The 15000-nt window shown below is 44.5% G+C and overlaps 1 protein-coding gene across 5 annotated transcripts in view; it reads left to right on the top strand.

The window, feature by feature from the left end:
- The window catches only part of LOC127912164 (epidermal growth factor receptor kinase substrate 8-like protein 2), a 161682-nt gene that overhangs the window by 100397 nt on the left and 46285 nt on the right, over positions 1-15000 (top strand). For all 5 annotated transcript variants that reach the window (XM_052481053.1, XM_052481054.1, XM_052481052.1 and 2 more), the window contains 2 exons: positions 7978-8139; positions 14397-14546. In XM_052481053.1, the coding sequence (XP_052337013.1) occupies positions 7978-8139; positions 14397-14546 (312 nt within the window). The remainder of the gene's footprint in view (positions 1-7977; positions 8140-14396; positions 14547-15000) is intronic.

Here is a 15000-nt window from a genome sequence, read left to right as displayed (position 1 = left end):
CAGACATCATTACATATAGCCAGGGGAACACTCCAACACTCAGACATCATTACAGATAGCCAGGGGAACACTCCAACACTCAGACATCATTTACAGATAGCCAGGGGAACACTCCAACACTCAGACATCATTACAGAGAGCCAGGGGAACACTCCAACACTCAGACATCATTACATATAGCCAGGGGAACACTCCAACACTCAGACATCATTACAGATAGCCAGGGGAACACTCCAACACTCAGACATCATTACAGAGAGCCAGGGGAACACTCCAACACTCAGACATCATTACAGATAGCCAGGGGAACACTCCAACACTCAGACATCATTACAGATAGCCATGGGAACACTCCAACACTCAGACATTATTACAGAGAGCCAGGGGAACACTCCAACACTCAGACATCATTACAGATAGCCAGGGGAACACTCCAACACTCCAACACTCAGACATCATTTACAGATAGCCAGGGGAACACTCCAACACTCAGACATCATTACAGAGAGCCATGGGAACACTCCAACACTCAGACATTATTTACAGATAGCCAGGGGAACACTCCAACACTCAGACATCATTACAGAGAGCCAGGGGAACACTCCAACACTCAGACATCATTACAGATAGCCAGGGGAACACTCCAACACTCAGACATCATTACAGATAGCCATGGGAACACTCCAACACTCAGACATTATTACAGAGAGCCAGGGGAACACTCCAACACTCAGACATCATTACAGATAGCCAGGGGAACACTCCAACACTCCAACACTCAGACATCATTTACAGATAGCCAGGGGAACACTCCAACACTCCAACACTCAGACATCATTACAGAGAGCCATGGGAACACTCCAACACTCCAACACTCAGACATCATTACAGAGAGCCAGGGGAACACTCCAACACTCAGACATCATTACAGAGAGCCATGGGAACACTCCAACACTCAGACATCATTTACAGATAGCCAGGGGAACACTCCAACACTCAGACATCATTACAGAGAGCCATGGGAACACTCCAACACTCAGACATCATTTACAGATAGCCAGGGGAACACTCCAACACTCAGACATCATTTACAGATAGCCAGGGGAACACTCCAACACTCCAACACTCAGACATCATTACAGATAGCCAGGGGAACACTCCAACACTCAGACATCATTACAGATAGCCAGGGGAACACTCCAACACTCAGACATCATTACAGATAGCCAGGGGAACACTCCAACACTCAGACATCATTACAGAGAGCCAGGGGAACACTCCAACACTCAGACATCATTACAGAGAGCCAGGGGAACACTCCAACACTCAGACATCATTACAGAGAGCCAGGGGAACACTCCAACACTCAGACATCATTTACCTATAGCCAGGGGAACACTCCAACACTCAGACATCATTACAGATAGCCAGGGGAACACTCCAACACTCAGACATCATTTACAGATAGCCAGGGGAACACTCCAACACTCAGACATCATTACATATAGCCAGGGGAACACTCCAACACTCAGACATCATTACAGATAGCCAGGGGAACACTCCAACACTCAGACATCATTACATATAGCCAGGGGAACACTCCAACACTCAGACATCATTACAGATAGCCAGGGGAACACTCCAACACTCAGACATCATTACAGAGAGCCATGGGAACACTCCAACACTCAGACATCATTTACAGATAGCCAGGGGAACACTCCAACACTCAGACATCATTTACAGATAGCCAGGGGAACACTCCAACACTCAGACATCATTTACAGATAGCCAGGGAACACTCCAACACTCAGACATCATTACAGATAGCCAGGGGAACACTCCAACACTCAGACATCATTTACAGATAGCCAGGGGAACACTCAGACATCATTACAGAGAGCCAGGGGAACACTCCAACACTCAGACATAATTTACCTATAGCCAGGGGAACACTCCAACACTCAGACATCATTTACAGATAGCCAGGGGAACACTCCAACACTCAGACATCATTACAGATAGCCAGGGGAACACTCCAACACTCAGACATCATTACAGATAGCCAGGGGAACACTCCAACACTCAGACATCATTACAGATAGCCATGGGAACACTCCAACACTCAGACATTATTACAGAGAGCCAGGGGAACACTCCAACACTCAGACATCATTACAGATAGCCAGGGGAACACTCCAACACTCCAACACTCAGACATCATTTACAGATAGCCAGGGGAACACTCCAACACTCAGACATCATTACAGAGAGCCATGGGAACACTCCAACACTCAGACATTATTTACAGATAGCCAGGGGAACACTCCAACACTCAGACATCATTACAGATAGCCAGGGGAACACTCCAACACTCAGACATCATTACAGATAGCCATGGGAACACTCCAACACTCAGACATCATTACAGATAGCCATGGGAACACTCCAACACTCAGACATTATTACAGAGAGCCAGGGGAACACTCCAACACTCAGACATCATTACAGATAGCCAGGGGAACACTCCAACACTCCAACACTCAGACATCATTTACAGATAGCCAGGGGAACACTCCAACACTCCAACACTCAGACATCATTACAGAGAGCCAGGGGAACACTCCAACACTCCAACACTCAGACATCATTACAGATAGCCAGGGGAACACTCCAACACTCCAACACTCAGACATCATTACAGAGAGCCATGGGAACACTCCAACACTCAGACATCATTTACAGATAGCCAGGGGAACACTCCAACACTCAGACATCATTACAGAGAGCCATGGGAACACTCCAACACTCAGACATCATTTACAGATAGCCAGGGGAACACTCCAACACTCAGACATCATTTACAGATAGCCAGGGGAACACTCCAACACTCCAACACTCAGACATCATTACAGATAGCCAGGGGAACACTCCAACACTCAGACATCATTACAGATAGCCAGGGGAACACTCCAACACTCAGACATCATTACAGATAGCCAGGGGAACACTCCAACACTCAGACATCATTACAGAGAGCCAGGGAACACTCCAACACTCAGACATCATTACAGAGAGCCAGGGGAACACTCCAACACTCAGACATCATTACAGAGAGCCAGGGGAACACTCCAACACTCAGACATCATTTACCTATAGCCAGGGGAACACTCCAACACTCAGACATCATTACAGATAGCCAGGGGAACACTCCAACACTCAGACATCATTTACAGATAGCCAGGGGAACACTCCAACACTCAGACATCATTACAGATAGCCAGGGGAACACTCCAACACTCAGACATCATTACAGATAGCCAGGGGAACACTCCAACACTCAGACATCATTACAGATAGCCAGGGGAACACTCCAACACTCAGACATCATTACAGATAGCCAGGGGAACACTCCAACACTCAGACATCATTACAGAGAGCCAGGGGAACACTCCAACACTCAGACATCATTACAGAGAGCCAGGGGAACACTCCAACACTCAGACATCATTTACCTATAGCCAGGGGAACACTCCAACACTCAGACATCATTTACAGATAGCCAGGGGAACACTCCAACACTCAGACATCATTACAGATAGCCAGGGGAACACTCCAACACTCAGACATCATTTACAGATAGCCAGGGGAACACTCAGACATCATTACAGAGAGCCAGGGGAACACTCCAACACTCAGACATCATTTACCTATAGCCAGGGGAACACTCCAACACTCAGACATCATTTACAGATAGCCAGGGGAACACTCCAACACTCAGACATCATTACAGATAGCCAGGGGAACACTCCAACACTCAGACATCATTTACAGATAGCCAGGGGAACACTCCAACACTCAGACATCATTACAGATAGCCAGGGGAACACTCCAACACTCAGACATCATTTACAGATAGCCAGGGGAACACTCCAACACTCAGACATCATTTACAGATAGCCAGGGGAACACTCCAACACTCAGACATCATTACAGACAGCCAGGGGAACACTCCAACACTCAGACATCATTACAGATAGACAGGGGAACACTCCAACACTCCAACACTCAAACATCATTTACAGATAGCCAGGGGAACAATCCAACACTCAGACATCATTACAGACAGCCAGGGGAACACTCCAACACTCAGACATCATTACAGATAGACAGGGGAACACTCCAACACTCCAACACTCAAACATCATTTACAGATAGCCAGGGGAACACTCCAACACTCCAACACTCAGACATCATTTACAGATAGCCAGGGGAACACCCCAACACTCAGACCTCATTTACAGATAGCCAGGGGAACACTCCAACACTCAGACATCATTTACAGATAGCCAGGGGAACACTCCAACACTCAGACATCATTTACAGATAGCCAGGGGAACACTCCAACACTCAGACATCATTTACAGATAGCCAGGGGAACACTCCAACACTCAGACATCATTACAGAGAGCCAGGGGAACACTCCAACACTCAGACATCATTACAGAGAGCCAGGGGAACACTCCAACACTCAGACATCATTACGGAGAGCCAGGGGCACACTCCAACACTCAGACATCATTTACAGATAGCCAGGGGAACACTCCAACACTCAGACATCATTTACAGATAGCCAGGGGAACACTCCAACACTCAGACATCATTTACAGATAGCCAGGGAACACTCCAACACTCAGACATCATTTACAAATGGCCATGGGAACACTCCAACACTCAGACCTCATTTACAGATAGCCAGGGAACACTCCAACACTCAGACCTCATTTACAGATAGCCAGGGAACACTCCAACACTCAGACATCATTTACAGATAGCCAGGGGAACACTCCAACACTCAGACATCATTTACAGATAGCCAGGGAACACTCCAACACTCAGACATCATTTACAGGTAGCCAGGGGAACACTCCAACACTCAGACATCATTTACAGATAGCCAGGGGGGCAACACTCCAACACTCAGACATCATTTACAGATAGCCAGGGAACACTCCAACACTCCAACACTCAGACATCATTTACAGATAGCCAGGGAACACTCCAACACTCAGACATAATTTACAGATAGCCAGGGGAACACTCCAACACTCAGACATCATTTACAGATAGCCAGGGGAACACTCCAACACTCAGACATCATTTACAGATAGCCAGGGAACACTCCAACACTCAGACATCATTTACAGATAGCCAGGGGAACACTCCAACACTCAGACATCATTTACAGATAGCCAGGGGAACACTCCAACACTCAGACATCATTTACAGATAGCCAGGGGAACACTCCAACACTCAGACATCATTTACAGATAGCCAGGGGAACACTCCAACACTCAGACATCATTTACAGATATGTAAACTGGCATTTTGTCTTCACTGACATTTTCAACCTCTCCCTGACCTAGTCTGTAAAACCTAGATGTTTCAAGCAGACCACCGTAGTCCCTGTGACCATGGAAGCAAAGGTAACCTGCCTAAATAGTTACCGCCCCGTAGCACTCACATCTGTAGCCATGACGTGCTTTGAAAGGCTGGTCATGACTCATATCGTCCCGGAAACACAATTTGCATACCACTCCAACAGATCCCTTTAAACTGTTGTGCTGGTAGCAGTTGGTGTTTGACCTATGAACCACGTGTGTCCAGTCCACAGGTTGGATATGAACTAATATTATTACCTTCCTATTATCAGACTCCAGAGCAATCACAGATAACACACACACACACACACACACACACACACACACACACACACACACACACACACACACACACACACACACACACACACACACACACACACACACACACACAGCAGGGAGATTAATTCTAGGATAAACACACCTCTCTCTCTACACACACACACACACACACATATAAACACACACATCTGGAGCTTACAGCTAGGATAAACACACACATCTGGAGCTACACACACACACACACACACCTCTCTCTACACACACATCTCGACCTTACTGCTAGGATAAACACACACCTCTCGCTACACACACCTCTCTCTCTCTCTACACACAGATCTCTCTCCCTGTCTCAATACACACACCTATCTCTCCCTGTCTCTCTACACACACCTATCTCTCCCTGTCTCTCTACATACACCTCTCTCTCCCTGTCTCTCTTCACACACCTCTCTCTCAATTCAATTCAAGGGGCTTTATTGGCATGGGAAACATGTGTTAACATTGCCAAGGCAAGTGAGGTAGATAATATATAAAGTGAATATGCTAAAGTGAAATAATTGCCAAGGCAAGTGAGGTAGATAATATATAAAGTGAATATGCTAAAGTGAAATAAACAATAACAATTAACACTAAACACACATAGAGAAGTTTCAAAAGAATAAAGACATTACAAATGTCATATTATTTATATATATACAGTGTTATAACAATGTACAAATGGTTAAAGTACACAAGGGAAAATAAATAAGCATAAATATGGGTTGTATTTATAATGGTGTGTGTTCTTCACTGGTTGCCCTTTTCTCGTGGCAACAGGTCACACATCTTGCTGCTGTGATGGCACACTGTGGAATTTCACCCAGTAGATATGGGAGTTTATCTAAATTGGATTTGTTTTCAAATTCTTTGTGGATCTGTGTGATCTGGGGGAAATATGTCTCTCTAATATGGTCATACATTGGGCAGGAGGTTAGGAAGTGCAGCTCAGTTTCCACCTCATTTTGTGGGCAGTGAGCACATGGCCTGTCTTCTCTTGAGAGCCATGTCTGCCTACGGCGGCCTTTCTCAATAGCAAGGCTATGCTCACTGAGTCTGTACATAGTCAAAGCTTTCCTTAATTTTGGGGTCAGTCACCGGGTCTGTTTTTTGGTTGATTCTTTCCAGTGTGATAAATAGTTATCTTTTTGCTTTCTCATAATTTGGTTGGGTCTAATTTTGTTTGTGAACAGAGTATAGTTAGTTGCCATAGTTCTATAGTTTCCAGGGCAACGGTGTCTAGATGGAATTAGTATTTGTGGTAACTATGGTAACTGGACTTTTTTTTTGGAACACCATTATTTACTTTCAGGGCCCAGGTCTCTTTCTCTCTCTCTCTATCTCTATCTACAGTGCCTTGCGAAAGTATTCGGCCCCCTTGAACTTTGCGACCTTTTGCCACATTTCAGGCTTCAAACATAAAGATATAAAACTGTATTTTTTTGTGAAGAATCAACAACAAGTGGGACACAATAATGATGTGGAACGACATTTATTGGATATTTCAAACTTTTTTAACAAATCAAAAACGGAAAAATTGGGCGTGCAAAATTATTCAGCCCCTTTACTTTCAGTGCAGCAAACTCTCTCCAGAAGTTCAGTGAGGATCTCTGAATAGTTAATCTCAGTTCATATTATTCTGACATTTCACATTCTTAAAATGAAGTGGTGATCCTAACTGACCTAAAACAGGGAATATTTACTTGATTTCAATTTTAGGAACTGTGAAAAACCGAGTTTAAATTTATTTGGCTAAACTTCCGACTTCAACTGTATGTGTATATATATATATGTATATACTGATATATGTATACTCACATATATACTGAGCAAAAATCTAAATCAACATGCAACATTTTCAAAGATTTTACTGAGTTACAGTTCATATATGGAAATCAGTCAATTTAATTAAATTCATTAGGCTCTGAGCTATGGATGTGTTTATCTACCCCCCCAGCACCTGTCCACCTTCATGATGGACAAGACCAGTCCTCTTCATGTTTGTTATCTACCCCCCACAGCACCTGTCCACCTTCATGATGGACAAGCAGTCCTCTTCCTGTTTGTAACCCCCCCACACAGCACCTTCCACCTTCATGATGGACAAGACCAGTCCTCTTCCTGTTTGTTATCTAACCCCCCACAGCACCTGTCCACCTTCATGATGGACAAGACCAGTCTTCTTCCTGTTTGTTATCTAACCCTCTCCCCCCCACAGCACCTGTCCACCTTCATGATGGACAAGGCAGAGTCCATTGCCACAGTGGACGATGCCATTAAGAAGCTGGTGCTGCTGGACTCCAAAGAGAAGATCTGGACCCAGGAGATGCTGCTTCAGGTCAGCGACAAGGCTGTACGGCTACTGGATGTTGATACACAGGTAAGCCTTACACACACACACACACACACACACACACACACACGGTAAGCCTTACACACACACACACACACACACACACACACACACACACACACACACACACACACACACACACACACACACACACACAGACACACGGTAAGACTTGCACAGACACACACACACACAGGTAAGCCTTACACGCACACACACACACGCACACGCACACGCACAGACACACGGTAAGACTTGCACAGACACACACACATGGTAAGACTTGCACAGACACACACACACACAGGTAAGCCTTACACGCACACACACACACGCACATGCACAGAAACACGGTAAGACTTGCACAGACACACACACACACAGGTAAGCCTTACACGCACACGCACGCACACACGCACACACACAAACACATGGTAAGACTTACACACACACACACACACATGGTAAGACTTGCACACACACACACACACACGGGTAAGACTGTGAAGCGTGAGGGATATGCACATTCCTAACGTAGGAAAACAGTTGCTGGGCAACAACATATCCTGTAGGTAAAGAACGTTGTAAGTTCCATTCCAGTTACACAGCGACTGGAACGATATGCAACAAACCCTCTTAGGCCTCACTCCCCCTCCACTATCTGAGATATCTACTGCAGCCCTCATCCTCCACATACAACACCAGTTCTGCCAGTCACATTCTGATAAAGGTCCCCCAAAGCACAAACATCCCTGGGTCGCTCCTCTTTTCAGTTCGCTGCAGCTAACGACTGGAACGAGCTGCAACAAACACTCAAACTGGACAGTTTATCTCAATCTCTTCATTCAGACTCAATCATGGACACTTACTGACAGTTGTGGCTGCTTAGCGTGATGTATTGTTGTCTCTACCTTCTTGCCCTTTGTGCTGTTGTCTGTGCCCAATAATGTTTGTACCATGTTTTGTTGTCATGTTGTGCTGCTACCATGTTGTTGTCATGTTGTGTTGCTACCATGTTGTTGTCATGTTGTGTTGCTACCATGTTGTTGTCATGTTGTGTTGCTACCATGTTGTTGTCATGTTGTGTTGCTGCCATGTTGTTCTCATGTTGTGCTGCTACCATGTTGTTGTCATGTTGTGTTGCTACCATGTTTGTTGCTACCATGTTGTTGTCATGTTGTGTTGCTACCATGCTGTTATGTTGTGTTGCTACCATGTTGTGTTGTCATGTTGTGTTGCTACCATGCTAGTTGTCATGTGTTGCTGACTTGCTATGTTGTCTCCTATGGAGTGTTGTGTTGTCTCTCTTGTTGTGATGTGTGTTTTGTCCTATATTTTAAATTTGTAATCCCGGGGCCCTCGTCCCCGCAGGAGGCCTTTTGCCTTTTGGTTGGCCGCTATTATAAATAAGAAATGGTTCTTTACTGACCTGGTTAAATTAAATAAATGTAAAAAGGCACTGGTTTTAATACCAACTATTAAAGACCAACTATTAAAGAGTTTTTATCTTGACCTATGTAGTTGTATGGAGTTATATATGTATAGTATATTCAGTGGTGCCCCGTCATTCTGGGCTAAATATAATATTGAGTTAATAAAGTCACATACAAACATGGTATCGGTTTTGTTTTCTTCAGTAAATCATTTTCAATCCTTACGAAGAGGTATTATAGATAAAAGTAAGGCAGCTCCAGAATGCAGGAGTTTCAGCTCAGTGCTTTCTGTGGTGGTGGAGAAGCCAGCAGAAAATACAGAGAGTAGGGGTTGGTCATGTTCTCTTGTTACGCCGTGATTGGCTCAGTGTTCTGTCACTCATGGGGGACACCGCGTCACCGCAAAATCTACAGGGAGAGCTAGGCAGTTCAAGCCCGCTTGGGTGCTGCCATAGAGTTACATTAGAAGTGCCCATCCAAGAAGGCTCACGGTCATTGGCCACAGATAAAATGATGTCACATCATGTGATATCTACAGTAGCTTTGATTGGACTGATCATGTCAACATCATATTTTTTAAATCTTAGCTAGCAGTCACCATGAATCACGTCGTCAATCTACTGGCAAATCCTGTTCCATCATTGTCATATGAAGAGAGATTATAGATAATACGTATCGGTGCTCATCGGCCATTGGACATAGACATTACACAACAAGTTGGAAATCGCCAATTCAACATTGAGTGGATTGGAAGGAATCGGTGGCTAACTGCAAACGTTGCAAATGAAATCCCTGTTTTGCTTCCTCTGCCTGCTCTTCGATGGAGAGGGAGCGTGGTCCACGTCTGTGTTTAAGGGTCTCTTTTCCAACCTTAAAAAGGATAAACATGCACGTGCAACACCACGGGCCAGATAAGGTTGAAAACACTGGCCATGCTGTCAATCCAGCATGAACTTCTGCCACGTTCAAAACAACAGGAACATTTGGAACTGGGAAATCTCATACTTCAGTGAGTTCAAGACAACTGGGAACTCGGAGGAAAACGAGTTCTGTCTGGGAAAATACGTTTCGAACAGTCATCCAACTCGGAATTCCAAGTCGGGAACTCTGGCCTCTTTCTAGAGCTCTGACTTGAAGATAATGTCCTACGTAGTGCTGTACTTGCGATAATGTCCTATGTAGTGATGTACTTGTGATAATGTCCTACGTAGTGCTGTACTTGTGATAATGTCCTACGTAGTGCTGTACTTGTGATAATGTCCTACGTAGTGCTGTACTTGTGATAATGTCCTACGTAGTGCTGTACTTGTGATAATGTCCTACGTAGTGCTGTCATTGTGATAATGTCCTACGTAGTGCTGTACTTGTGATAATGTCCTACGTAGTGCTGTAGTTGTGATAATGTCCTACGTAGTGCTGTACTTGTGATAATGTCCTACGTAGTGCTGTAGTTGTGATAATGTCCTACGTAGTGCTGTACTTGTGATAATGTCCTACGTAGTGCTGTACTTGTGATAATGTCCTACGTAGTGCTGTACTTGTGATAATGTCCTACGTAGTGCTGTACTTGTGATAATGTCCTACGTAGTGCTGTACTTGTGATAATGTCCTACGTAGTGCTGTACTTGTGATAATGTCCTACGTAGTGCTGTACTTGTGATAATGTCCTACGTAGTGCTGTACTTGTGATAATGTCCTACGTAGTGCTGTACTTGTGATAATGTCCTACGTAGTGCTGTACTTGTGATAATGTCCTACGTAGTGCTGTACGTAGTGCTGTACTTGTGATAATGTCCTACGTAGTGCTGTCATTGTGATAATGTCCTACGTAGTGCTGTACTTGTGATAATGTCCTACGTAGTGCTGTAGTTGTGATAATGTCCTACGTAGTGCTGTAGTTGTGATAATGTCCTACGTAGTGCTGTACTTGTGATAATGTCCTACGTAGTGCTGTACTTGTGATAATGTCCTACGTAGTGCTGTACTTGTGATAATGTCCTACGTAGTGCGGTACTTGTGATAATGTCCTACGTAGTGCTGTACTTGTGATAATGTCCTACGTAGTGCTGTACTTGCGATAATGTCCTACGTAGTGCTGTACTTGCGATAATGTCCTACGTAGTGCTGTACTTGTGATAATGACCTACGTAGTGCTATCGTTGTGATAATGTCCTACGTAGTGCTGTACTTGCAATAATGTCCTACGTAGTGCTGTACTTGCGATAATGTCCTACGTAGTGCTGTACTTGTGATAATGTCCTACGTAGTGCTGTACTTGTGATAATGTCCGTAGTGCGTAGTGCTGTAGTTGTGATAATGTCCTAGTGCGTAGTACTGTACTTGTGATAATGTCCTACGTAGTGCTGTACTTGTGATAATGTCCTACGTAGTGCTGTACTTGCGATAATGTCCTACGTAGTGCTGTACTTGTGATAATGACCTACGTACGTAGTGCTGCTTGTGATAATGTATAGTTGTGATAATGTCCTACGTAGTGCTGTACTTGCTTGTGATAATGTCCTACGTAGTGCTGTACTTGCGATAATGTCCTACGTAGTGCTGTACTTGTGATAATGTCCTCCGTAGTGCTATAGTTGTGATAATGTCCTACGTAGTGCTGTACTTGTGATAATGTCCTACGTAGTGCTGTAGTTGTGATAAATGTGCCTACGTAGTGCTGTACTTGTGATAATGTCCTACGTAGTGCTGTACTTGTGATAATGTCCTACGTAGTGCTGTACTTGCAATAATGTCCGACGTAGTGCTATAGTTGTGATAATGTCCTACTTGGTGCTGTACTTGTGATACTGTCCTAAGTAGTGCTGTGCTTGTGATAATGTCCTACGTAGTGCTGTACTTGTGATAATGTCCTACAGAGTGCTGTAGTTGCGATAATGTAGTTGTGCTGTACTTGCAATAATGTCCTACGTAGTGCTGTACTTGCGATAATGTCCTACGTAGTGCTGTACTTGTGATAATGTCCTACGTAGTGCTGTACTTGTGATAATGTCCTACGTAGTGCTGTACTTGTGATAATGTCCTACGTAGTGCTGTACTTGCGATAATGTCCTACGTAGTGCTGTACTTGTGATAATGACCTACGTAGTGCTATAGTTGTGATAATGTCCTACGTAGTGCTGTACTTGCAATAATGTCCTACGTAGTGCTGTACTTGCGATAATGTCCTTGTGATAATGTCCTCGTAGTGCTGTACTTGTGATAATGTAGTGCTGTACTTGTGATAATGTCCTAACGTAGTGCTATAGTTGTGATAATGTCCTACGTAGTGCTGTACTTGTGATAATGTCCTACGTAGTGCTGTACTTGCAATAATGTCCTACGTAGTGCTGTACTTGTGATAATGTCCTACGTAGTGCTGTACTTGTGATAATGTCCTACGTAGTGCTGTACTTGTGATAATGTCCTACGTAGTGCTGTACTTGCAATAATGTCCTGTAGTTGTGATAACGTAGTGCTATAGTTGTGATAAAGTCCTACTTGGTACTTGGTGCTGTACTTGTGATACTGTCCTAAGTAGTGCTGTGCTTGTGATAATGTCCTACGTAGTGCTGTACTTGCGATAATGTCCTACGATAGTGCTGTAGTTGCGATAATGTAGTTGTGCTGTACTTGCGATAATGTCCTACGTAGTGCTGTACTTTCGATAATGTCCTACGTAGTGCTGTGCTTGTGATAATGTCCTACGTAGTGCTGTACTTGCGATAATGTCCTACGTAGTGCTGTACTTGCGATAATGTCCTACGTAGTGCTGTACTTGCGATAATGTAGTTGTGCTGTACTTGCGATAATGTAGTTGTGCTGTACTTGCGATAATGTAGTTGTGCTGTACTTGCGATAATGTCCTAAGTAGTGCTGTACTTGCGATAATGTAGTTGTGCTGTACTTGCGATAATGTAGTTGTGCTGTACTTGCGATAATGTAGTTGTGCTGTACTTGCGATAATGTAGTTGTGCTGTACTTGCGATAATGTAGTTGTGCTGTACTTGCGATAATGTAGTTGTGCTGTACTTGCGATAATGTAGTTGTGCTGTACTTGTGATAATGTCCTACGTAGTGCTGTACTTGCGATAATGTCCTACGTAGTGCTGTACTTGCGATAATGTCCTACGTAGTGCTGTACTTGCGATAATGTCCTACGTAGTGCTGTACTTGCGATAATGTCCTACGTAGTGCTGTACTTGCTGATAATGTCCTACGTAGTGCTGTACTTGCGATAATGTCCTACGATAGTCCTGTAGTGCTGCGATAATGTAGTTGTGCTGTACTTGCGATAATGTCCTACGTAGTGCTGTACTTGCGATAATGTAGTTGTGCTGTACTTGCGATAATGTAGTTGTGCTGTACTTGCGATAATGTAGTTGTGCTGTACTTGCGATAATGTAGTTGTGCCAGTCCGAGTCTTCAGGTTATTTGATGTCACAAACATCATATTCCTGTGTTATGTGGACATGTCTTTCTGAGCCACAGATCTGTTGACCTTTAGACCTTTATGGTGAGATAACTGATGACACATTTGATATGGAATAACCTCTCTCATTCTCCCTCCCTCCCTCTCGCTCTCCTTCTCTACCTACCCCCTTCCCTCCCGCACACTCTATCTCTCCTTCTCACCCCTCCCTCCCCCCCTCTCTCTCTCCCTCCCCCTCTCTCTCTCTCTCCCTCCCCCCCTCTCTCTCTCCCTTCTCCCTCCCTCTCCCCCTCCCTCCCCCTCCCTCTCCTTCTCCCTCCACCTCCTTCTCACCCCCTCCCTCTCCCCTCTCTCCCTCCCTCCCCCTCCCTCTCCCCCTCCCCCTCTCTCTCTCTCTCCCTCCCTCCTCGCCACCCTCACAGGAAGAGTTGGAGAACTTTCCCCTGCCTACTATCCACCACTGCCAGACAGTGTTGAATCAGACCAGGTATCCATCCGTCCTTCTGCTGGTGTGTCAAGACACTGAACAGCACAGACCCGACATTCACTTCTTCCACTGCGACGAGGTGGAGGTGGGTCACCGTTATCTCTATGCACTACAGACATTATCCAGGCTAGCGACGTAGGAAGCAGAAGTCTCCATTGAAGTCCTATAGAAAACAGAGCTAAAGTGTGACTGATTTAAAATGTTTTAATTAACAGATAATTAATATGTCCAACAATAATACATCCTCCAAGTCTTCCTTCTCCAAGACAATTTTTTATTTTTAATAATTAATAATATTCTCTATTTATTTTTAATAATATTCTCTAGTCTTTTGTCTCTGTCTCCCCCTACAGGCAGAGATGGTCCATGCAGACATCGACTCTGCTCTAATAATTAATAATAATCTCTAGTCTTTTGTCTCTGTCTCCCCCTACAGGCAGAGATGGTCCACGCAGACATCGACAGCGCTCTAATAATAATAATATTCTCTAGTCTTTTGTCTCTGTCTCCCCCTACAGGCAGAGATGGTCCATGCAGAC

This window comes from Oncorhynchus keta, chromosome 26, assembly GCF_023373465.1.
Source record: "Oncorhynchus keta strain PuntledgeMale-10-30-2019 chromosome 26, Oket_V2, whole genome shotgun sequence".
Taxonomy (NCBI): Eukaryota; Metazoa; Chordata; class Actinopteri; order Salmoniformes; family Salmonidae; genus Oncorhynchus; species Oncorhynchus keta.
The sequence above is the reverse complement of the archived record's forward strand: the minus strand, read 5'-3'. Positions and strand labels throughout refer to the sequence as shown.